This window comes from Staurois parvus, unplaced genomic scaffold (genome assembly GCF_062004578.1).
Source record: "Staurois parvus isolate SC_StPar_1 unplaced genomic scaffold, SC_StPar_1.0 ptg000144l, whole genome shotgun sequence".
In the NCBI taxonomy this organism is placed as follows: Eukaryota; Metazoa; Chordata; class Amphibia; order Anura; family Ranidae; genus Staurois; species Staurois parvus.
In genome coordinates this window covers 903,390-927,740 of record NW_028317940.1, presented here as the reverse complement: position 1 = coordinate 927,740, position 24,351 = coordinate 903,390, and the positions used below count along the sequence as shown (strand labels likewise).

The following is a 24,351-nucleotide window of genomic DNA, read 5'->3' as shown; positions in this document are numbered from 1 at the left end:
ATGGATTTTGAGGGGACCCCCACATTTTTTGTGTGTAAAGTCCCCCTTAAAATTCATACTAGACCCTCTTGAAGTATTGTTTGCATGGCATCATTGGTTGTTGTGGTGCATCATAACAACAAGCTGCCAGCATCCTAGCAACCAATGATGTTAGTTCAGAGGATGTAGGTTATGTCCTGGGTTGTTAGGATGCAGGAGGCATGGCATAAAGTTGTAATTTAATGGTGGCAGTAATCTCGCCACTAAATGAATAACTTCTTACTCCAGTAACAGTTAGAGGTTCTCCTAGAGTGGACAGGCCATTTAGTTTGCCCGATCTCATCCCTACTCTGGACCAATCAGTGAGCAGTAACAGAGCAGAGATAAGAGAAGAATATATTCTGGTCACCTGTGCTGATCTCTGTAGGAGTGTCCTCCTCTATGAATGTCCTCCTCATTCCAGCCTCCTCCGTATATTGCTGATCATCCCTCACATACGTCTCTTCTACTTCACCCTCAACTTTCATGTTCATCAGATCTTCACCCTAAACCAACAGAATGGCAGAAAATAACATCTGTAACATAGAAGAATTTATGATGTGAGATCACATAGAACATCTCATCTTGTAGAGTCCACACATCGTCTCCACATCTCAGAGGGTTCCATCACTTTATGTTCCCGACCCTCAACTCCACCTACCTGATGATGGTGAGGGATGGTGTGATCTTCCTGTGTGGAATCCCGAGAATACAGAGGACGGGAACATCTCTCTGGAAGGTTTCTGTTACTAGGTGGCTCCATCAGAATGTCCTTGGAGGGATTTTTGTGTCCTTCAGAAAACCCCTTCATCACACCAAACTCCTGATCCTCCTCTTGATATTCTTTTTTAACAAAAATATTATTGGTTCCATTCTGAATATAGAAGATATTTATTATAGAAACACAATTGTGTATAAATCACAGCTACCAATAATCGTTCATTATTTACCTGTTCATGTTGTGCGTAGTTGTGATCCTCCTGTGTGGAATCCCGGGAACACAGAAGACGGGGACATCTCTCTGGAGGGTTCCTGTAGCTGGATGACTCCATCATGGTGTCCTGGTACAGATCTTTGGGTCCTTTTGGAATCTCTGACTCCTCCATCACCCCATCCTCATCCTCCTCCTCTTTTATCTCTTCTTTAACCTCAACTTTAGAATCTCTCAGGTTTCTACTCTGAATATATAATAAAATGACATCAATGGCAACAATGCAGATAATGTACAGATCCTAATGATACTATCAGTGATTGTTCCTCATCTACCTGATGATGGTGAGGGATGGTGTGACCTTCCTGTGTGGAATCCTGGGAATACAGAGGACGGGGACATCTCTCTGGTGGGTTCCCACGACTGGATCCATCTGTAATAAACACACACTGACTGAATCCATTGTTTCTATGTGTTTATCAGATGATGGGGGATCTAGGTGGAGGCTCCGTACTGCTCTCTCCTTTCCAATAAAGTCTCCTCTTACCCGGTGATGTGAGGGGCGGCTGATTGTCCATCATGACGTCCTTGTAGAGGTCCTTGTGTCCTTCTATATACTCCCACTCCTCCATGGAGAAATAGACAGTGACACCCTGACACCTTATAGGAACCTGACACACACAATGATACAGTCACCATCCAGACACATCCCTTGTCTGTTACTGGAGAATGTCCCAGAATTCCTGGCACCGCTCACCTCTCCTGTCAGCAGCTCCATCATCTTCTTGGTGACTTCTAGAATCTTTTGCATGTTGTGTCTCTCAGGGTTTAGGGAGTCACATGGAGGCACTGTGATGGTCATATGATCACCTGACTTCAGAAGAGGAAATCTCTGTATTGGAGAACCAATAGGAATATCATGTTAGACTCCCAGAATCCTCCTCACCTCTCCGGTCAGGTCTGTGTTTTATTAATAGAGATGAGAGTGATGTCATGTGACCTCCCAAAATCCTCCTCACCTCTCCGGTCAGGTCTGTGTTTTATTAATAGAGATGAGAGTGATGTCATGTGACCTCCCAGAATCCTCCTCACCTCTCCGGTCAGGTCTGTGTTTTATTAATGGAGATGAGAATGATGTCATGTGACCTCCCAAAATCCTCCTCACCTCTCCGGTCAGGTCTGTGTTTTATTAATAGAGATGAGAGTGATGTCATGTGACCTCCCAGAATCCTCACCTCTCCGGTCAGCAGGTAGATGATCTCCAGGGTGAGGTTTAGTATCCTCTCAGTCATGGGACTCCGGTCCTCCTCCATCCTCATTGATGTGGTCATGTGACCTAGGTGGGTTTCTCTGTAGATGGATAGGGGAGAGTTACCTGGACTGTATTGGTTGTACAATATTAGGACGGTTACTAGATTTAGCTGTGTGGAGTGTCTACTAATGCCCCATAAAAGCTGTAGTGAGGAGAGTCCTCTAAATGCTGCTTAAAGCATCACATGGTGTAATAGGACCCGCACAGTTTTCAGGGACGGAATCATTAGCAGTGTGTATGGCGGCACCACTTCAAAACTGAACTTTATGGGATTGTCTCAGAACTTGAACAAAATCCTTGCATTGTGCAACATTTCCGTCCCCTCACTGGCCACCTCCAGGTATTTGTGTTCCCAATAACCAGCAACGGGGGGTCTTTTTCTTCATCCCACTAACCACCAGTACAATTTTGGGCACCCCGCACCATTAAAACCGGTCATTTTTTTCCTCACTCTGATCCCCAACTTTAACCATTTATTCCTCCCATTGATTGGACACTGGCCATCTTTTCCTCTAGCTGACCAGCAATATAAGGGGCACCATGCCATATACTGCTGACCACTGGACTCTACTATCAGCTGCACATCACATACTGCTCACCTCTGCACATTACATACTGCTCACCTCTGCACATTATACTCCTCACCTCTGCACATTACATACTGCTCACCTCTGCACATCACATACTGCTCACCTCCGCACTCTGCACATTACATACTGCTCACTTCTGCACATTACATACTGCTCACCTCTGCACATTACATACGGCACACCTCTGCACATTACATACGGCACACCTCTGCACATTACATACTGCTCACCTCTGCACATTACATACTGCTCACCTCTGCACATTACATACTGCTCACCTCTGCACTCTGCACATTACATACTGCTCACCTCTGCACTCTGCACATTACATACTGCTCACCTCTGCACTCTGCACATTACATACTGCTCACCTCTGCACATCACATACTGCTCACCTCTGCACATCACATACTGCTCACCTCTGCACATTACATACTGCTCACCTCTGCACATTACATACTGCTCACCTCTGCACTCTGTACATTACATACTGCACACCTCTGCACATTATACTCCTCACCTCTGCACATTACATATTGCTCACCTCTGCACATCACATACTGCACACCTCTGCACATTACATACTGCTCACCTCTGCACATTACATACTGCTCACCTCTGCACATTACATACTGCTCACCTCTGCACTCGGGCGAGACGGTGGGGGAAGAGGACGGGCGAGACGGTGGGGGAAGAGGACGGGCGAGACGGTGGGGGAAGAGGACGGGCGTGGCGGTGGGGGAAGAGGATGGGCGTGGCGGTGGGGGAAGAGGACGGGCGTGGCGGTGGGGGAAGAGGACGGATGTGACGGTGGGGGAAGAGGACGGGCGCGATGGTTGGAGGAAGAGGACGGAAATGACAGGTGGTTACTGGGTGTAAATAGAAAATAAGATCTTATTACCTCCTCTGCTGCCACTTCCAGCAATGTCTCCTCTCTACTTCCTCCCAACTTACCTCTCACCCAGAACTTCCTACTTATACCTGACATCACTTCCTGCCTGTACCTGACATCACTTCCTGTCTTCCATAGAAACTTCCTGTCTGGGTAGAAGTGAGATCACCTCTTGTGGAGCTCAGAGGAACTGCAGCCCTGAAAACCATCTGGTAGTGTGACCCCGGCCTTGTGCTGGGTGTGTATGGACTGTATGTCCTCAAAGAGGGGTCACCTCCACTCCAGCCTTGTAAGAATTTAATTTTCAGTCCTATCAAGGGTGGGAGGGCTGCAGTCTCGCTGAGCTCCACAAGGGGTGATCTCACTTCTACCCAGACAGGAAGTATCTATGGAAGGCAGGAAGTGATGTCAGGTATAAATATGACTTTCTGGGTGAGTGGCGGGAGGAAGTAGAGAGGAGACATTGGTGAAAGTGGCAGCAGAGGAGGTAATAAAATCTTATTTTATATTTACACCCAGTAACCCCCCCCCCCCCGTCATGTCTGTCCTCTTCCTCCACCGTCACGTCCGTCCTCTTCCTCCACCGTCACGTCCGTCCTCTTCCTCCACCGTCACGTCCGTCCTGTTCCTCCAACGTCGCATCTGTCCTCTTCCTCCATAGTCACGTCCGTCCTCTTCCTCCATAGTCATTGTGACGTCTTTTATCTCCAGCAGATGATGATACACACATATATAGTGTGGAAACCCAGATTAACCCCTTCAGGGGCAGAACATTCCCCCACTTACAGGGCCAGAACATTCTCCTCATTGTGGAGATGTCACCTTTCCCACCAATCACCTTCTCACCTCAGTCTCCTGTAACGAGGGATGTGGTTCTCATTAGGGTTGTAACTGCAATATGACCCCGGTTTCCAGGACTTAAATTCTCTGATCTGGTGGATGATACAACTTTTGTTGTGGGCGGGGTTTTATATAGGGTTGGATTTGAATATGTACATCTTTATTTTATCACATTATTATATTCCGTGGTATCCATCAAAGGTAACCGTTAAACAATGAAAGAATTATCCTATTTATCATTTTTTGTTTGCAGATCTAAAACAAGGACCTCTACAAGGACGTCATGATAGAGGACCACCAGAAAGGACACAAGGACCTCTACAAGGATGTCATGATGGACAATCAGCCACCCCTCACATCACCGGGTAAGAGGAGACTTTATTGGAAAGGAGAGAGCAGTACGGAGGATCCACCTAGATCCCCCATCATCTGATAAACACATAGAAACAATGGATTCAGTCAGTGTGTGTGTTTCCTACAGATGGATCCAGTCATGGGAACCCACCTGAGAGATGTCTCCATCCTCTGTATTCCCGGGATTCAACACAGGAAGGTCACACCATCCCTCACCATCATCCGGTAGGTGGATCCAGTCATGCGAACCTACCAGAGAGATGTCCCCATCCTCTGTATTCCTGGGATTCCACACAGGAAGGTCACACCATCCCTCACCATCATCAGGTAGATGGTTGACAATTCTTGGTAGTTATGTTTTATATAAAGCATGTTCGTTACATTAAATGTCCTTTTATGTGTTCAGAATGGAAACCTCGGAGATTATAATATTGATGTTAAGGAAGACTTTAAAAAGGTGATTGAGCGGCGTAGGGTGATGAAGGAGTTTTTTGAAGGAAATGAGGATCTCGATAAGGATTTCATGATGGTGCCACATAATACCAGGAACCCACCAGAGAGATGTCCCCGTCCTCTGTATTCCCGGGATTCCACACAGGAAGGTCTCCCCATCCCCCACCATCATCAGGTAGATGGATCCAGTCATGGGAACCCACCAGAGAGATGTCCTCTGTATTCCCAGGATTCCACACAGGAAAATCACACCATCCCTAACCATCATCAGGTAGGTGAGGAACAATCACTGAAAGCTGTAAGTTATACACAACCCTGTTTATTACAATGACTTTCTCCTTATTTATTCAGAGTGGAATCCTCGGAAATAATAACATTGTTTTGAAAGAAGAGTATAAAGAGGAGAATGAGGAGTATGGAGTGATGGAGGAGCGTTCTGAAGGACACAAGAACATGGTGGAGCCATCTAACGGCAGGAACCCACCAGAGAGATGTCCCCACCCTCTGTATTCCTGGGATTCCACACAGGAAGGTCACGCCATCCCTCCCCATCATCAGGTAGATGAGGAACAATCACTGATAGTATCATTAGGATATGTACATTATCTGCATTGTTACCGTTGATGCCATTTTTATTATATATTCAGAGTGGAAACCTGAGAGATTCTACAGTTGAGGTAAAAGAGGAGGATGAGGATGGGGTGATGGAGGAGTCAGAGTTTCTCAAATACCTGTTCCAGACCAACATGGTAGAGTCATCCAGCTGCAGGAACCCACCAGAGAGATGTCCCCGTCCTCTGTATTCCCGAGATTCCACACAGGAAGGTCACACCATCCCTCACCATCATCAGGTAGATGGATCCAGTCATGGGAACCCACTAGAGAGATGTCCCCGTCCTCTGTATTCCTGGGATTCCTCCCAGGAGGATCACAACTACGCAAGGCTTTATCAGGTAGATGGTGAATGATGATGTTTGGTAGTTATGGCTTCCACCCGGGTATATGTGTTACAATGAATGTTGTAGAAGAATGCAGACCACTATGCGTTTGAACATCTAATCCGAGTCTATTGAACCCATATACATGGTATTCTACAAGTAGAAGAAAAATAATGTACATTTTAGGATATATGCATTTATGTACAATATATTATCATTTAAACAAAGCAGCTAATTAACATATGACACGCCCCTCATTAATACCAGCCAAACCCACTTATGTATCCCTCAGGACCTCCAAAACCTCTACATTTCCAGAATAAAGTCTCATTATTCAGCCATAACCGGCTCCCTTCGAGCTAGATAACCCAGAGTCTCCTTTACTAGTCCCCACATAACATTCTATACCTTTCACACATCCACATATTCTTCTCTATGGACTCCCAACAAGGTTGGAGAAGTTGAGGGCAACAAGACCATGGCCACCAGGTCTGTAGCCCTGACTGTTGGGTTCTGAATTCCCCAACAATGTCTTAATATATATCCAGAGTGGAAACCTCAGGGATTATAATATTGTTGCTAAAAAGAGTATAAAGAGGAGAAAGGTGTGAAAAAGGAATTTTCTGTAGGACAGAAGGATATTTATGGAGACATTATGATGGAGCCACCTAATACAAGGAACCCACCAGAGAGATGTCCCTGTCCTCTGTATTCCGGAGATTCCATACAGAAAGGTCACACTATCCCTCACTATCATCAGGTAGATGGATCCAGTCATGGGAACCCACCAGAGAGATGTCCCCGTCCTCTGTATTCCGGAGATTCCACACAGGATGGTCACACCATCCCTCACCATCATCAGGTAGATGGATCCAGTAATGGGAACCCACCAGAGAGATGTCCCTGTCCTCTGTATTCCTGGGATTCCACACAGGAAGGTCACACCATCCCTCACCATCATCAGGTAGATGGATCCAGTAATGAGAACCCCCCCCCCCCCCCCCAGAGAGATGCCCCCGTCCTCTGTATTCCTGGGATTGCACACAGGAAGGTCACACCATCCCTCACCATCATCAGGTAGATGGATCCAGTAACAAGAACCCCCCCCCCCCCAGAGAGGTGTCCCCGTCCTCAGTATTCCCAGGGTTCCACACAGGAAGGTCACACCATCCCTCACCATCATTCGGTAGGTGGAGTTGAGGGTCGGGAACATAAAGTGATGGAACACTCTGACATGTGGAGACGATGTGTGGACTCTACAAGATGAGATGTTCTATGTGATCTCACATCATAAATCCTTCTATGTTACAGGTGTTATTTTCTGCCATTCTGTTGGTTTAGGGTGAAGATCTGATGAAGATGAAAGTTGAGGGTGAAGTAGAAGAGACGTATGTGAGGGATGATCAGCAATATACGGAGGAGGCTGGAATGAGGAGGACATTCATAGAGGAGGACACTCCTACAGAGATCAGCACAGGTGACCAGAATATATTCTTCTCTTATCTCTGCTCTGTTACCGCCCCCCACAGCCCCCATTGGTTCCTGATTCTCTGACAAGGCGGTGTAAATGGAGAAGTGATCTGGGAGGACCAAAGGTTCTTTGAAGAGGGGAAGAGTCCCAGCTACTTGGGACATCCACAGAGAACATCTGCTCCCCCCTATCTCCCTGATCCAGATGGAATCTTGATGGAAGTGAACTAACCCTCCTATCTATTGATGATGTTTTTCTATTTTTCCAGGACCCGCCATGGAGAAACCCTCAAAGGATCGTCTCACTTTATCTCCAGGTTGTAAAATAGAAGATGAGGACATCCCAGGAGATTGTGACAGAGAAAAGACAATGAGCTCCACTATGGATGGTGGACTTCCCAGTGTGGAGAGACCATGGGATCCCTCTGACTCTGAGCACCCTCGTACTGTGGAGGATGGGGCCGGGGTTCAGGGGGAGAAGATGTTTTCATGTCCTGAATGTGGGGAAAAGTTTAGCTCTGATTTAGGTCTTTATATTCATCAGGGATCCCACAGCGTGGGGGAACATTATTCCTGTTCTGAGTGCGGGAAATATTTTATATATAAATCACAACTTGTCAGACATCAGAGATTACACACGGGTGAGAAGCTGTATTCCTGCCCTGAGTGCGGGAAATGTTTCGATGGTAAATACAGACTAAACATACATTATAGATCCCACACAGGGGAAAAACCGTACTCCTGCCCTGAATGCGGGAAATGTTATCAACAGAAATCAGTACTTGTTTTACATCAAAAATCTCACACAGGAGAGAAGCCGTATTCCTGCCCTGAGTGCGGGAAATGTTTTTTACATAAATCAAGGCTAATTGTACATAAAAGAACTCACACGGGGGTTAAGCCGTATTCCTGCCTTGAATGTGGAAAATGTTTCTCAGATAAGGACAAGCTTTCTACTCATCAGAGACTACACACGGGCGAGAGGCCGTATGTCTGCCCCATGTGCGGAAATCGTTATAGACTGAATGCAGAACTTATTGGACATCAAAGATCTCACATGGGGGAGGAGCTGTATTCCTGTTCTGAGTGCGGGAAATGTTTTGCATACAAATCAGAGCTTCTTACCCATCAGAGATCTCACACGGGGGAGAAGCCGTATTCCTGTTCTGAGTGCGGGAAATGTTTTTCACAAAAGTACAGTCTTAATGTGCATCATAGGTCTCACACAGGCGAGAAGCCGTATTGCTGTCCTGAGTGCGGAAAAAGTTTTTCATTGAAGTCTGATGTTACCAAACATCAACTATGTCACACACAGAAACAGCTGTTTCCCTGCTCTGAGTGCGGGAAATGTTATCTACGGCAATCAGCGCTTGTCAGACATCAAAGTTCTCACGGAGGGAAGAAGCCGTACTCCTGCTCTGAGTGCGGGAAATGTTATCTATGGAAATCAGCACTTGTCAGACATCAAAGGTCTCACAGAGGGAAGAAGCCGTACTCCTGAGTTGAGTGCGGGAAATGTTATCTATGGCAATCAGCACTTGTCAGACATCAAAGGTCCCACAGGGAAGAAGCCGCACTCCTGAGCTGAGTGCGGGAAATGTTTTTCACAGACGTCTTGTCTTACTAAACATCGAAAAAACCCCCACAACCCTCAGAGCCGGTTCACATATACGCGGTTTGAACCGCATGATGTGAAATTTCCTTTTTTTCTTTTTTTGTCCGATGGTGCCTGTTCACATGCGAGGTGTGTCCAAAAAGTTCGACGAATGGTCTCAGAAAACAAACAAAACAGAAGATACAAACAAATGACCTTTCTTGGCCTTCAAAATAATCGGCATCCTGCGCGACACAACGTTCGTAAAGCTCCTGGAAACTGCCGGTGAAGGAACCGATCTCAGAACCGCTGTCGTGCATTCTTGGATTGCCTCCACGTTCCATGTTTTGCGTCTTTCATGACGTTCTGCAGGCGGGGAAACAGAAAAAAGTCCGCAGGCGCCAGATCACGGGAGTACGGTGGATGATGAACAGGTACGCTGGGCTGAGCCAAGAATTGGCGCACATGGATCGCAGAGTGCGCAGGCGCGTTATCAGCCCAGCAACATCCTCTGTCCAGTCCTGGGCAACTCTGGCTGAACGCGGTGTGGCGACCGTTTCAAAACTTCCTCGTAGAATGCGGCATTCCCATTTTGACCCGCAGGAAAAAATGACTTAAGGATGATGCCATCGGTTTTTGAAGAAGGCCATCAACATGGTCTTGACCTTGGACTTTTGCAGGCCACTCTTTTTGGGTCGTGGAGAAGATGGTGAACACCATTCCATCGATTGCCACTTGGATTCCGGATCGAACTGGTAGCACCAGGTCTCATCCCATGTGACGATGGTTCGCAGAAAGGTTGGACCCTGGTTTGGACACATTTTCTGCTCACATCTTCAGTCTCGTAGAGTTGCACCAACATTTCATGCGTCTCCGTTTTCCCCAATATGTAGGAGAACTTGTTCACTCGTTGCACTGTGACCCTACCTTTCACGTTCGACTGCCCTCAGCGGCTTTACCCTGACAGTCACGTGTTCTCCGCGCTAGGTGGCGCTTCTTGATGTGTCTCTGGATAGCCATGTGCATGAGCACGAACCTGTCCCATGTTGTCTTTGAGATATTGGACTATTCACCAAACTTTTTAGACACAACTCATACGTCCAGAGCATTGGCAGCGCAGATTGAAAATTAGTCCTGTCCGAATTCTGAGAGTGCGGTCCGGTTCAGGTGCAGATTACAGGCTCATTGACTTCTACGGGAACCGCTTCCTAATCGCACATGTCATGAGTTTGTGAAGGTGATTTCAGGTTGGTTTTCTCTTCTGATCCTGATGTAAACCTGACCTGATCCAGATCCAAACCTGACCTGATCCTGATTGGTTTTCTCTTCTGATCTTGATGTAAACCTGACCTGATACAGATGAAAACCTGACCTGATCCAGATGTAGACCTGATTGGTTTTCTCTTCTGATCCAGATGTAAGCCTGACCTGATCCTGATGTAAACCTGACCTGATCCAGATCCAAACCTGACCTAATCCTGATTGGTTTTCTCTTCTGCTCCAAATGTAAACCCAATCCAGATCCAAACCTGACCTGATCCTGATTGGTTTTGTCTTCTGATCTTGAGGTGATCCAGATCTAAACCTGACGTAAGGCAGATCTAAACCTGACGTGATCCTGATCTAAACCTGACGTGATCCTTATCTAAACCTGACCCGATCCAGATGTAAACCTGGCCCAAAACAGATCCAAACCTAACCTGATCCTGATTGGTTTTCTCTTCTGATCCTGATGTAAGCCTGACCTGATCCTGATCTAAACCTGACGTGATCCTGATCTAATCTTGACATGACCCTGATCTAAACCTGCCCTGATTCGCTGAACAACTACTGTGTGAAAACAGAGCTTCACCGCAATCCACAATCAGGGAGAATTAGTGTCCCGAGTGCGGGAAGTGTCTTCTCTATGGATGATATGTTGCTGTACATCAGAGATCTCACACTGGGAAGAAGCACACCTTGATATACACCTCAGAAAACACGTGGCTGAGCGCTCCTCTGATCTGTATCATGGAAGAAACACTTTATAAGGAGATCAGAGATCACTAAAGACTTCAAAGTTGTGTCTGGCTTTCTCTGCTAGGAGAGAGAAGGAGGGGGGGGGGGGTTGTCACTGCTGGTTGGGTCTCTCTAGCAGTGTAGTCAGATCCCCCTGACCTTCAGCAGAAGCTTCCATGGAGGACATCATGGTGAGAGAGAAGGAGGGGGGTCACTGCTGGTTGGGTCCCTCTAGCAGTGTAGTCTGATCTCCCCTGACCTTCAGCAGAATCTTCCATGGAGGACATCATAGTGAGAGAGGAGGGGGGGGGGGTAACTGCTGGTTGGGTCCCTCTAGCAGTGTAGTCTGATCTCCCCGGACCTTCAACAGAAGCTTTCATGGAGGACATCATGGTGAGAGAAAAGGGGGGGGGTTACTGCTGGTTGGGTCCCTCTAGCAATGTAGTCTGATCTCCCCTGACCTTCAGCAGAAGCTTCCATGGAGGACATCATGGTGAGAGAGGAGCTAGATATTGGTTGTGGATGAAGAGAAGGGAAGTTTAGACTCCATGGCAGAACTAACCTTTTTTAATGCAGTAGTTATCATCCTTCTCAGGCAGATTAATTTGAGAGAGCCACCTGCTGGCAGAGAGTGGAAAATGTGACATCATTTTATATTTTACATGATCAAAATGCAAAATATAATAAAACCTTTTATAGTAGTAAACAAATGAGGATTAAATATTAACCTAAACTCCTGATATTCTCTGTAAGTTGATTGATAAAAGTCTGCCTTCAGATTTGTGTGATGAAATGTTCTTCTCCTTTATTCCTTTCTCTAACACTACAAGTACGGCCCATCCTGTAGGTTTTAGTCTCCATCTTGTGTCTTATGTTGTGGACCTTTTGAATTATGTCTCAAAAATATGACTTTATCAAGACATAATATTATATGACAAGCAGCTCAATATAGCCGGATGTTAAGGGGTTAATTTGTCTTGGTTGGAAAGTCGAATGACCATCTGGCTGGAGAGGTGTAGACGGTGGGTGAAGGGATTTTTTTTTCCTCCCAGAGACAATATACTATTTTTAAGTTCTACAGGTGGTCAAACACCATTATTCAGACTTCAATAGCAGGTAAACATATACAAGGTCTGGACAGGACAATAGAGGAACCAAACTGATTGTCTGAGAGCTTACTCAAACCTTGCAGAGTGTGATAAACCAACAGACCTCTGAAACTATCACAATATACTATTGTCCACCAAGGGTGAAAGTATTAAGAGGTGTTTACCGTGACTCCAATACAAGAGCCAGGCAAACAGAGAGTCTTTCCCTACACATAGAAAATGTTGGTTCTAAAACAAAGAAGTGAAATTCAGGACATTTAAGTCTAAAAATTGACTGTATATAACTACAAAGATATACTACAAAAACATATTATAAATGAGATGTTATAAAGGATAGGTTTTACACACCACCAAATATTCAGCAATGGGAACTATATATCACTAACTTGAGTATTGAGATGATGGAAAGTAAGATGTATTATAAACTAGCATTAGTTACATGTCTTATCAGGAAACAAACAGGATGGTATTTCAAGAAGGAATAACTGAATATACCCCTATATTCCATGGTCCCTATTTAGAATATTATAGGTATGATCACTTATATCTGGAAAAAGACGTATATTTGATCCCTGAAATTACCTTAAGATTCCACCCGAGGTATGAGTCATCTCAAATACTCAAATTGTTCTATGATACATGACCGCCACCTGGCGGGCAGGTGAGAAATAGCTTATGTACACACATTTCTCAACTAGCCAATCAAGAAGCCTAGTGGGAAGGTATCTTAGAACAATGGATTAGTGGATATAAAAAGCCCATGCACCTTTAAAGAAAAAAAACTCATCAAAAGAAAAAACTCATCAAAAGAAAAGACCTCATCAAAAGAAAACCTGACTGAAGAAAGACCTGATTCTGAAGACATCTGAAGAGACCTCTCTATAACCCCTCTTCCATCCTTTCAAACTTCCTAAAACTTTACTAAATTTCTAAACCTCTGTCCTTACAACTTCCTACATTCTCCCACACTATTGAACTCTATCTCAATTTCCCCTGTGGTCATCATTCTGAAGGCATTCCACTGCCAGCTAAATCCACGGGAGAGTTTCCTAGTCTGAATGCCGGGTGCGGTGAGATTGTTTATTTGATTTTGCATTACCTATTTTCTCTGTTGTGTGGAATCATAGAATTACCTTAGTGTATCACAAAAATATTGGGTAGTTAGATATATGTAGAGAGATCCTGTTTTACTGTTTCGAAATTGTGTGGTGTCATATGATAAATTTTTTTTTCATATTTCATAATTTATTAAATATTAATAATTAGAGTATAGTTTATCAAGGGATAGCTTCTTGCAATCCTATGGCCACGGCTTGTGAGAATATAACCTTTGAGATACTCGAAATTATTAGTTATTAATAAATTTAATTTTTAATCAGATCATTTAGAAATTGTGATATTGATGTAATTAGTTAGAAACCTTATTATTGTGTCTTACATTGGTAGGATATATTTTTGATTGTGTGTACCAATGTTCATTTATCACCAGTCTTTTGCGTTTTGTGTTAATATATATATAATTCTTGTACATAAATAAATTTTTATATTTATCTATTATAAGGCAAATTTTGTGTGTATGGTACGAAATCATATTGGCTAAAAGAATTCAAGGTATAATAATAAGTGGTGATCAAATTATCAAGGTGTCCAAATTATTGGTTTACTAAATATTTGCCGTATTTTAACGGCTGGAGGCACTGTAATATTTCATCTAAGGGAAAGGGACACGCCCTTTATAAGTAAAATATATCCTTACATAAACCACCACAGGATAAATTTGGAGGCACTGCTGAGAGACATAGAAATCGTACCATAACACAAAACGCACTGGTGATTGTATATTTGTACACTTTGTCAAACATATATTTTATATCAAAATGGCATCCAGTAATCACGGATCCACCTCTTCCAAGCATAACGAGGAAAATATGGCGGCTCAAGGCATTGAGCAGGAAACTCCAAGGCCAGCCCGGAAAGCTGTCGGTGCTTGGCAGAAGTATGTTGAATGTGAAGTAATAGATTACATCCGCAAGAGATTAAGTTTGGGGGATAGCAATAATGAATTCGTGGATGAAGAGAAAAGGCAGGCTATGAGTACCTTTGAGGACCTGTTCAACCAAAAGGGCCAGGTTGTTGAGTTTTTAATGGCATTTGCTAAAGTAGAAAGTGATAGAAGCCGTGACAGACTTCTCCTAGAAGCTTGGCCCATGTTATGGTTCATGACCGCTGGAGCATCCCAGCGAACAATGACTTTAAGGGAAGAGTTGTCAGAAGCCCGCTTCTTGTTAGAAAGCAGAAATCAGGACATTGAATCTTTGAAAGGGAAGCTTGGTCATGCCGGTATTCATTTAGACGAATCCCAGAAATGTTATGATAGATTGGTCAGAGACTTTCGAAGTGCTCAGGACCTGTATGAAAGAAACTTTCAGGAATTAAAACAACTTCAAGAGAAGTATCAGGACTTAAAAGATGAGGTGGAGTACTTCAGATCAGAGAGGTTATCTCCTGTCAAAATTAAAGTTCACCCAGGGGATAAGCATGACCAGTCAGAACTTACATTGATAAAATCTGAGCAGAAAACTCTGGAGGAGCAGATTATGAGGTTGACGGCCCAAATAAATTCTGGGGTCCAAAACCGGACCAACCCAGTCAAGCCGGAGGCTGATGAGCGGAGATACCCGCATCACAGCGAAGTATCTGATAGTGAGGCAGGGTCAGAATATAGGTCACCTCCTAAGCTTTCAAGATATACTCCAGAGCGCTCAGAAGAAAAGTATGAGGTTTCATATAAGCAGGAAGGGAAATCCCAGGGGTCATTCAGGAGATATGACACCCCAAAGGTCATTAAGTTGCTGAAGGACACCGTTCCTATGTTTTCTAAAAAAGGGTCCCTTGAGATCACCGAACACATGAAAACATATGAACAGACGTTAGAGATTCTGGGCATTAGAGATGACCACACCAAAATAGAATTGCTGCCATGGGTGTTTGAAGAGAAATACCGGCAATTCTTTGATACCTTGAGGGCCTATTCCAATCAGTCCTGGAGAGAGGTTAAACATAAGTGCCACATGGAATTTGGGCCTTATAAAACTGTAACCTCTGCCAAGGCTGCGGCCTACAATTTAAAGTGTGGTCCTCACCAAAGCCCTGCAGAATTTCTGGCTGTCCTCAGAAATGCTTATTTCCTGGCTGAAAAGGATCCCAATCCTAACCAGCCAGAATTCAAGACCCTATTCTATGAAGCATTACCTGCTTACATAAAATTGGGACTTGCAAAGGATTACAGAAAGGGATGCTCTCTTGATTGGTTGGTGAGAGAGAGTGACTATTTATTCTCGATCCAACAGTCCAGTGAGGGCGGGATAAAAAGAGAACCCAAAAATAGCCCCAAGATAGTAGCAACCACTACCGTTTCCCCTCCAAATCCAAAGTTGCAGGCAGAGAAGAAATCATATGCGGAAGTAGTCCGTGGGGGTAAAACCAATGGTTCCCCTAGATTTGTACCTCAAACCCAGCAAGTGAAGGAGGTCCATAACTTTGCACCCCAAAACCAGTGGGTGAGAAAGGATAGACAAAAGCTAGGGAACTACGGTAGTGGAAGTGAGAAGAATAAAAAGTATGGTAAGGGTCAGTACAGTGATGAGAATCAAAGGAGTCAATGCTATCCTCGGAGGTTCTATTATCCTCGCCAAAACCAACATGGGAATTTTTATGGGAACCCCAATTTCAACAGGAACCATAATTACAATAAGAATCCCAATTTTAATAAGAACTCCGACTTCCAAAGATTTCCTCCACGCCAAGAACACCCTCAAGCTCAAAGGGGGGATACAGTACCCCAGGCTCCCTTTAATGACAGGGAGACCCCGAAACCTCAGAGAGAACAATGGCGTCGGGACCAGAGCAGTAGTTCTGACTCTGAGTCTCATTACCAGTCCCGTCCAAAATACAAGTGCAAGTATAGGAAAAGGGAGAATCAACAAAATGACTCCTCTGAGCGTATTGGGCAAATAGAGGCACAGATCAGCAAAATGGCTGAACAAATGGACAGGCTTGTCACTCAATTTCCATCCAATCCTTTTTTAGGAGCAGCTCCTGTGACCAACCAAGGGTCACAGAATTAACAGGCAACCAAGCCTTAAACCAACAGGGGAGGACACTGAGTCAAATGACAGGAGATGTGTGTACCGTCCCTGACACGCCTACTAATAGAGAAGCTAGTTCTCAGGCAAAGGGGGACCAGTTGTTGGTTATTAACGATTCTCCTGTTTTTCAGTGTCCATCTATTGCCCCTAATATAGTCGCGGCATCGGAAGTCGTCGGGATTGACAAGCCAGACGGAGCATCAACTTCTAGTTGTGCTTCTGTCTTGAGACAGTCCAAGAATCCCACCAGGGAGGATAAGGGTGATGTGTCCACCACATGCGGTGAGATAAGAGCCAGTCATATGTCATTGAAGGGCCCACAGATCTTCAACCACACCAATTTCATGTGTGAGCTGACTGAATCTGATGGGAGATATTATGCCACAGTACAGGTGCAGGATGCCAGTGATCTTCCTATTGTCGGCCTAATAGACACTGGATCCCAAGCAACCATCATGTCACAGGAACATTTTGATAAAGTGGCGAATGTCATGCCCACCAAGCCGAGACTTAAAAGCTTTGACAGCTCATTAATTGGTGTAGGTGGAGACCCTTTACAAGTCATGGGTACCGCCTGGCTTAAACTGAAACTGGGTAATAAGGAACTGAGACACCCCATCATCATTGCCAGCATCTCCCAGCACCACATGATAATTGGGATGGACTTCCTAAAAAGGCTGAACACAATAGTTGACTGTGTGAACCAAGTACTGTGGTCACAGGTAAATACCCCGATTAAATATGGGAAACTTAAAACTCCCCATTCCCGACAACACTGCCACCTGGTGGAAGAAAGGCCTGGATCATTAGAAATCCATTTCAGGAACAGCCAACTTCCTGATGTAACGGTTATCAAACCTGATGACCATAACCCTATCAGAAGAGATGAGGAACACATTTTTAGAATTCCCCAAGATAAAATAAAAGATATTTCCCTCCAAGAAGACATCCTTACGATATCTTTTCATCAGGAGGATAAACCAAGAAAAGGGGGAGATCACACCCAATTCTTGACAGGTATTGAAAGGGTTAACAGCGACTTGTTTATCCCCATCCGGATAAATGGTCTTAATAGGTCAAAATATGCCAAACTAGATTTGAGACAGGAACACAGCTTTGTAAGCCATGGGCTGATAAAACACCTGACCGAAATGGAAATGATCCGTTTCTCCACACCTCAGCGTCATTGGATTTCAGACTCCCTTGATGACTCTGATGATCACAATTCAATGGCTAGGTGTCTCTTAAACGTCACTGTAGGAAACAAAACAGCCACCCATGTGTTCCTAGTCTTGGATAATCCCCAAACTAAAATTTATTTTGGCAACGATGTATTACATCGATTTGCAATGCAAGTCAACCTAATTAATGACTGTTTATGGAGTCGACTAAAGGGGGACCCCGAAAAATACAAAAATCTGGACTTAGCTTTAAAATCCCAGCAACAGATGCCTTATGCTGTTGAAGTCCAGGTAGCCCAAAAGATTACAATTCCTAAGGGCATAAATAACTTCATACTCCCCATCCAAGTTAAAAAGGGACATAGACTGAAGGGGTCAGATGCATTAGTATGCCTCTCCCATAGAATGCAGGGGGAGGGACTGAACATTACACACACGCCCCTAGTCAACACACATCAATCCCCGATGTACATTTACATACATAATCTGTCTAATCAGGACATCGTCTTACCCAAAGAGACCCTTATTGGTCTAGCGGTAGAGACTGAATATTACACCTTTGGGGTCACTAACCAGGTGATTGGACTCATCCCCGATGAATATTTGTCGGAGGAACAATTAATTGAACAAACATTCCATTCATTACCAGAGGGTATTTTCACCATAGAGTCCATTTATCCATTCGATTCTAAAGATGGCACCTGTCGAATCGAAGAGACATCAATTGTCTTTGATCACCCAATCAAAGAACAAGAGTACCCCAAAGAACCTGGATGGCAGGAGAACACACACACACATCACATACCCAATGACCTCACCACGAAACTTGAAGAGGCATATGAGATAGGTCAGCCGGAAAGCTTTCCTGGATTCAAGGAGTTAGTGGAAGAGATGGTGGCCCTCGCCGACGCGTGTTCCAATGATCTCGACCGACAATTGCTCCGAGAGCTTCTCCTTGAATTCCAAGAGATCTTTGCCAAGGATTCTTACGATTGTGGGACTACTGACCTACACATCGCTAGGATCCAAACAGATCCAGATGCCCCACCAGTATTCGTAAGACAGTATAGGTTACCATTAGCTTCCTATGAATCTCTAGCTGAGATTATCAGGAAGTTACATGAAAGGGGTATAATTAGGCCCATCCACAGCTCCTACAACCACCCGATCCTGGGTATTTTAAAACCCAATGGACAATGGCGTTTGTGCGCTGACCTCCGTCAGCTGAACAAACGTGTGTACATGTCAGGATGGCCGGTCCCATACATAGACCAGTGTCTAGCCCAGCTCCAAGGATCCCAGGTTTTCACAGCCTTGGATTGTGCACAGGGGTATTGGACCATTAAGGTGAGTGAGGAAGACCAATACAAACTGGCTTTCAGTTTTGGGAATCGACAGTATTGTTGGGTGAGAATGCCTTTTGGATTCATAAATTCTGGACATGAATTTGCTGTGTTCATGCACAAGGCCATGCCAGACGCCTTCGAAAGGGGGACGTTGGCATATGTGGACGATATCCTGATCAAAAGTACTGATATGGCCAAACACATTACAGAACTTCGGCATGTCCTGGGCCAATTAAAAGCAGCAGGAGTTAAACTGTCCTTACAAAAAGCCCAGTGGTGTCGCACGAAGGTAAACTTCCTAGGCCATGAAGTTACTGCTGAAGGTTTGAACCCACAAAAGAAGAAGGTTGAGGCGGTTCTGAACTGTAAAGTCCCTACTAACCTTAAAGAATTGAGATCATTCCTAGGTATGGTAAACTACTCGCGTAAGTTTATTGATAATTACGCCGAGATAAGCAAGCCACTGCTTCACCTACTGAAGAAAGATGTCGGATGGTCGTGGGGTAAGAAACAGGAGGACGCCATGAAGGAGTTAAAGGAACGTCTCACACAAGCGCCGTGTCTCGGATATCCCGAAGGGGGTAAAAATTTCTATCTAGAGACAGGGTTTACGCAGGTAAGTATGAGTTCCATTCTTTACCAGAAACGTGATGATGTCAGTAAGGTGATTGCCTATGCCAGTAAAACTTTGTCCCCGGTTGAAGTAAAGTTCAGTGACTGTGAAAAAGCTCTATTGTCCACCGTGTGGGCATTACAGAATTTCCGCAGTTACATTCAGGGAGAGAGAATCATTGTTGAAACGGCACACCAGCCTTTACAGTATTTAAAGAGTGAACGTATCAAGGGAGGAAATGTGTCTAATAGCCGCATCACTGCTTGGACTTTGTCTTTGCAAGGGTGGCCTCTTGAAATTCGGTACAAACAGAACAAGGAAAGTCCAGTAGCCCAGGGCCTAGCCGAGCTCCATGATTGTTCCGCAACTACGCCTGCTATGGAGGCCCCGGACACTGACTTTCTGGAAGAACAACTGTTCTCTCCCTACAAGGTTTACGATGAAGAATACTGTAAACAGCTGCCGTGTGTATATGTGGATGGTTGTGCTTTTCATCACAAGGATGGGGAACAGCTCCAACTAGTGGCAGGTATTGGAATCGTTTGGACCCAAGGTGTCACCCCAATTTCTGTGGGATACAAACTTGGACCAAAAAGCAGTCAGGTTGCTGAACTTACTGCAATCCTTAGAGCAGTTGAGATGGCTATAGAGTTCAACATTAAAGAGTGTGCCATCATAACCGATTCCAATTATGTCAGGAATAGTTTTGTGGAGTATTTCCCTAGGTGGAAGCGAAACAACATGAACAAGAGTAATCACAAACCCGTGAAACATGGTAAGCTCTTTTGTCACATCGATGAACTGGTAAGGTCCAATGATATCACCCTGCACTTCAAGAAGACCAAAGGCCACTCCAAGGTTCTAGGTGCCGAGAAAGAAGGGAACGATCTGGCCGATTCTCTAGCCAAGGAAGGGGCAATCACCGGTGAACTGTTAGACATTGATCAATTTTTAGGTACCGTACAGGTTGAAGCTGTCACCAGACAACAGGCCAGAACAGCTGGTGATCCAAATGCAATACAGTGGAGTCACAATTCTCCTAGTGAGGATTTAATTACTGCCCAAAAAGAAGACCCAATAATTGGCTTGTTTTATAGTCATATAGAAGATCCCAACCAAAATCCCATAAATAAGGAAGTATGTAGTGGGAAGGAGGATTTACGTATCTTAATGAAATCCAAATCCCAATTCTCTTTATACCAGGGATTGTTGATACGAACCTCAAAGGGTGGCGTACAACAATGGGTCGTCCCACTTAAATTTAGAGGTTTGATGCTACAGCATGCCCATGATGCTCCCACTTCCGGTCATCGTGGAGAAAAGATCACGTATGAGATCCTGCGGGATTATGCCTACTGGCCTCATATGTTACGTGATGTGAAGGAGTACTGCCAAGGTTGCCTAATATGTCCCCAATTTCAACCTACCAAGCCAACTCACAGAGCACCTCTCCAGAAGAGGGGGATATGTATGCCTTGGTCAGACCTTCAAATGGATTTTATTGGGCCCGTAACCAAATCTTCACGAGGAAATCGGTATATGTTAACAGTTACATGTTTATTCACCAAGTATGTCGAATGTATACCAGCACCAAATAATAGCTCCGAGACATGTGCTGCATTGCTAATAAATCATGTATTTTCACGTTTTGGTCTACCACAGAGGATAGAGTCTGATAGAGGATCGCACTTCACTAGCGAAGTGATGGCCAAATTGTGGAAAATTTTGGGGGTTAAAAGGAAATTGCATATCGCCTATCAGCCAGCCTCTAGTGGTGGTGTAGAACGATACAATCAGACCATCGTTAACGTCCTTAAGAAATTCGTTAAGGAAACAGGCAAAGATTGGGATGTCAAACTCCCGCTGGTCCTGATGGCGTTGAGGGCTACTCCGAATACAGTTACAAAAATGTCATCTTTTGAACTGATGACAGGTAGACGGATGGTACTGCCCCAGCACTTTATGTATCGCACTACAGATCAAAATTTGATCAATGCTACCACCACACACCAGTACATAGAGGATTTACGTAAACATCTGCAATATGCTTTTGCCTTTGCCCAGCGAAATTTGGAAAGAGCTGCAACTAGTGCTAAGACATACTATGATCTCAAAACCTCCAAGAAGGAATATGAGATTGGTGACAAAGTCTATCTATACAACTTTGCAAGAGACCAGATCAAGGAACGGAAATTCCTTCCATCTTGGAAAGGTCCGTTCTCTATCATTGATAAAATCTCTCCGGTCGCATATAAATTGCAGGTTACCCGGTATGGTGAAATCAGTGATAGATGGGTGCACATCAATCAATTACGTGCTTGCCATCCAAAGTCTCAATTGCAGTTGTTGGAAGACTAACCCACCAGTTTCTATCTGGAGATATTGAGATCATCATTAAATTTCCTTTGAACATATATCATTCATCTTTTGCCTTACAGGATCCAGTAATATAATTTTATGTATATCCAATACTTAAACTGTTCATTTTGATAATTTAGAAAGGAAGGCCCAGACGATGACTAGACCGGCGATTGGAGGTGTCAATGACCAGACCCTAGAAGGAAGCTATAATGTCCTGTGGGAAAGACCAGATGCCAGAGATCGATCCGGAGACGATAACCTGATGTCCCAGGCCACCAAGGGCCAGTCCAGAGGAAAAGACCCGCCTAGGAGACCGTCTAAGAGACCTGTCGTGCGGAGGACCCATGGACCCCAAGGTGGATGTGCCAGGCCAGGCCGGCCTCATCACAAGACCAGGATCGTCATCAGAAGTGTCCATCTAAAGACGCCGAGTCAAGTTGAGGACCAACCAGCATCACCGCTGCCATTTTATTATTAAAAAAAAAAAAAAATTTTTTTTTTTTTGAATTTCATTCACTTCACCGGAGAAGACGAACAATCACTCTAGCCAAAAGTCCCACTCATGTTTTGCGACACAGACACCCCTATACACGTGCCTGTACCCCAAACAAAGGGGGATTTGTTGTGGACCTTTTGAATTATGTCTCAAAAATATGACTTTATCAAGACATAATATTATATGACAAGCAGCTCAATATAGCCGGATGTTAAGGGGTTAATTTGTCTTGGTTGGAAAGTCGAATGACCATCTGGCTGGAGAGGTGTAGACGGTGGGTGAAGGGATTTTTTTTTCCTCCCAGAGACAATATACTATTTTTAAGTTCTACAGGTGGTCAAACACCATTATTCAGACTTCAATAGCAGGTAAACATATACAAGGTCTGGACAGGACAATAGAGGAACCAAACTGATTGTCTGAGAGCTTACTCAAACCTTGCAGGGTGTGATAAACCAACAGACCTCTGAAACTATCACAATATACTATTGTCCACCAAGGGTGAAAGTATTAAGAGGTGTTTACCGTGACTCCAATACAAGAGCCAGGCAAACAGAGAGTCTTTCCCTACACATAGAAAATGTTGGTTCTAAAACAAAGAAGTGAAATTCAGGACATTTAAGTCTAAAAATTGACTGTATATAACTAAAAAGATATACTACAAAAACATATTATAAATGAGATGTTATAAAGGATAGGTTTTACACACCACCAAATATTCAGCAATGGGAACTATATATCACTAACTTGAGTATTGAGATGATGGAAAGTAAGATGTATTATAAACTAGCATTAGTTACATGTCTTATCAGGAAACAAACAGGATGGTATTTCAAGAAGGAATAACTGAATATACCCCTATATTCCATGGTCCCTATTTAGAATATTATAGGTATGATCACTTATATCTGGAAAAAGACGTATATTTGATCCCTGAAATTACCTTAAGATTCCACCCGAGGTATGAGTCATCTCAAATACTCAAATTGTTCTATGATACATGACCGCCACCTGGCGGGCAGGTGAGAAATAGCTTATGTACACACATTTCTCAACTAGCCAATCAAGAAGCCTAGTGGGAAGGTATCTTAGAACAATGGATTAGTGGATATAAAAAGCCCATGCACCTTTAAAGAAAAAAAACTCATCAAAAGAAAAAACTCATCAAAAGAAAAGACCTCATCAAAAGAAAACCTGACTGAAGAAAGACCTGATTCTGAAGACATCTGAAGAGACCTCTCTATAACCCCTCTTCCATCCTTTCAAACTTCCTAAAACTTTACTAAATTTCTAAACCTCTGTCCTTACAACTTCCTACATTCTCCCACACTATTGAACTCTATCTCAATTTCCCCTGTGGTCATCATTCTGAAGGCATTCCACTGCCAGCTAAATCCACGGGAGAGTTTCCTAGTCTGAATGCCGGGTGCGGTGAGATTGTTTATTTGATTTTGCATTACCTATTTTCTCTGTTGTGTGGAATCATAGAATTACCTTAGTGTATCACAAAAATATTGGGTAGTTAGATATATGTAGAGAGATCCTGTTTTACTGTTTCGAAATTGTGTGGTGTCATATGATAAATTTTTTTTTCATATTTCATAATTTATTAAATATTAATAATTAGAGTATAGTTTATCAAGGGATAGCTTCTTGCAATCCTATGGCCACGGCTTGTGAGAATATAACCTTTGAGATACTCGAAAT

The 24,351-nt window shown here is 44.0% G+C and overlaps 2 protein-coding genes across 2 annotated transcripts in view; one reads left to right on the top strand and one right to left on the bottom strand.

Annotated features, from left to right (window-relative positions):
- Positions 1–333: 333 nt before the first annotated feature.
- Positions 334–3,245, bottom strand: LOC149465020 (uncharacterized). Its single transcript, XM_089673713.1, has 7 exons — positions 2,185–3,245; positions 1,707–1,841; positions 1,497–1,620; positions 1,285–1,382; positions 969–1,196; positions 680–892; positions 334–524 (listed from the first exon to the last, which is right to left on the bottom strand). The coding sequence occupies exons 1-7, from the start codon at positions 2,278–2,280 to the stop codon at positions 339–341; spliced, it is 1,080 nt and encodes a 359-aa protein (XP_089529839.1). The 5' UTR covers positions 2,281–3,245; the 3' UTR covers positions 334–338.
- A 663-nt stretch (positions 3,246–3,908) lies between these two features.
- LOC149465017 (uncharacterized) overlaps positions 3,909–24,351 on the top strand; it is a 65,875-nt gene continuing 45,432 nt past the window's right edge. The window contains exons 1-6 of the mRNA XM_089673641.1: positions 3,909–4,230; positions 4,837–4,948; positions 5,065–5,264; positions 5,344–5,661; positions 5,742–5,948; positions 6,038–6,343. Coding sequence (XP_089529767.1) covers positions 4,867–4,948; positions 5,065–5,264; positions 5,344–5,661; positions 5,742–5,948; positions 6,038–6,343 — 1,113 coding nt within the window. The 5' untranslated portion in view covers positions 3,909–4,230; positions 4,837–4,866. The remainder of the gene's footprint in view (positions 4,231–4,836; positions 4,949–5,064; positions 5,265–5,343; positions 5,662–5,741; positions 5,949–6,037; positions 6,344–24,351) is intronic.

Coding starts and splice junctions, on each gene's coding strand:
- LOC149465020 (XM_089673713.1), bottom strand. CDS start 2,280: ATGACCACATCAATGAGGATGGAGGAGGACCGGAGTCCCATGACTGAG. Junction 1,842..2,184: donor TCTACCTGCTGACCGGAGAG/GTGAGGATTCTG, acceptor TCTCCAATACAG/AGATTTCCTCTTCTGAAGTC. Junction 893..968: donor ACTACGCACAACATGAACAG/GTAAATAATGAA, acceptor TTCTATATTCAG/AATGGAACCAATAATATTTT.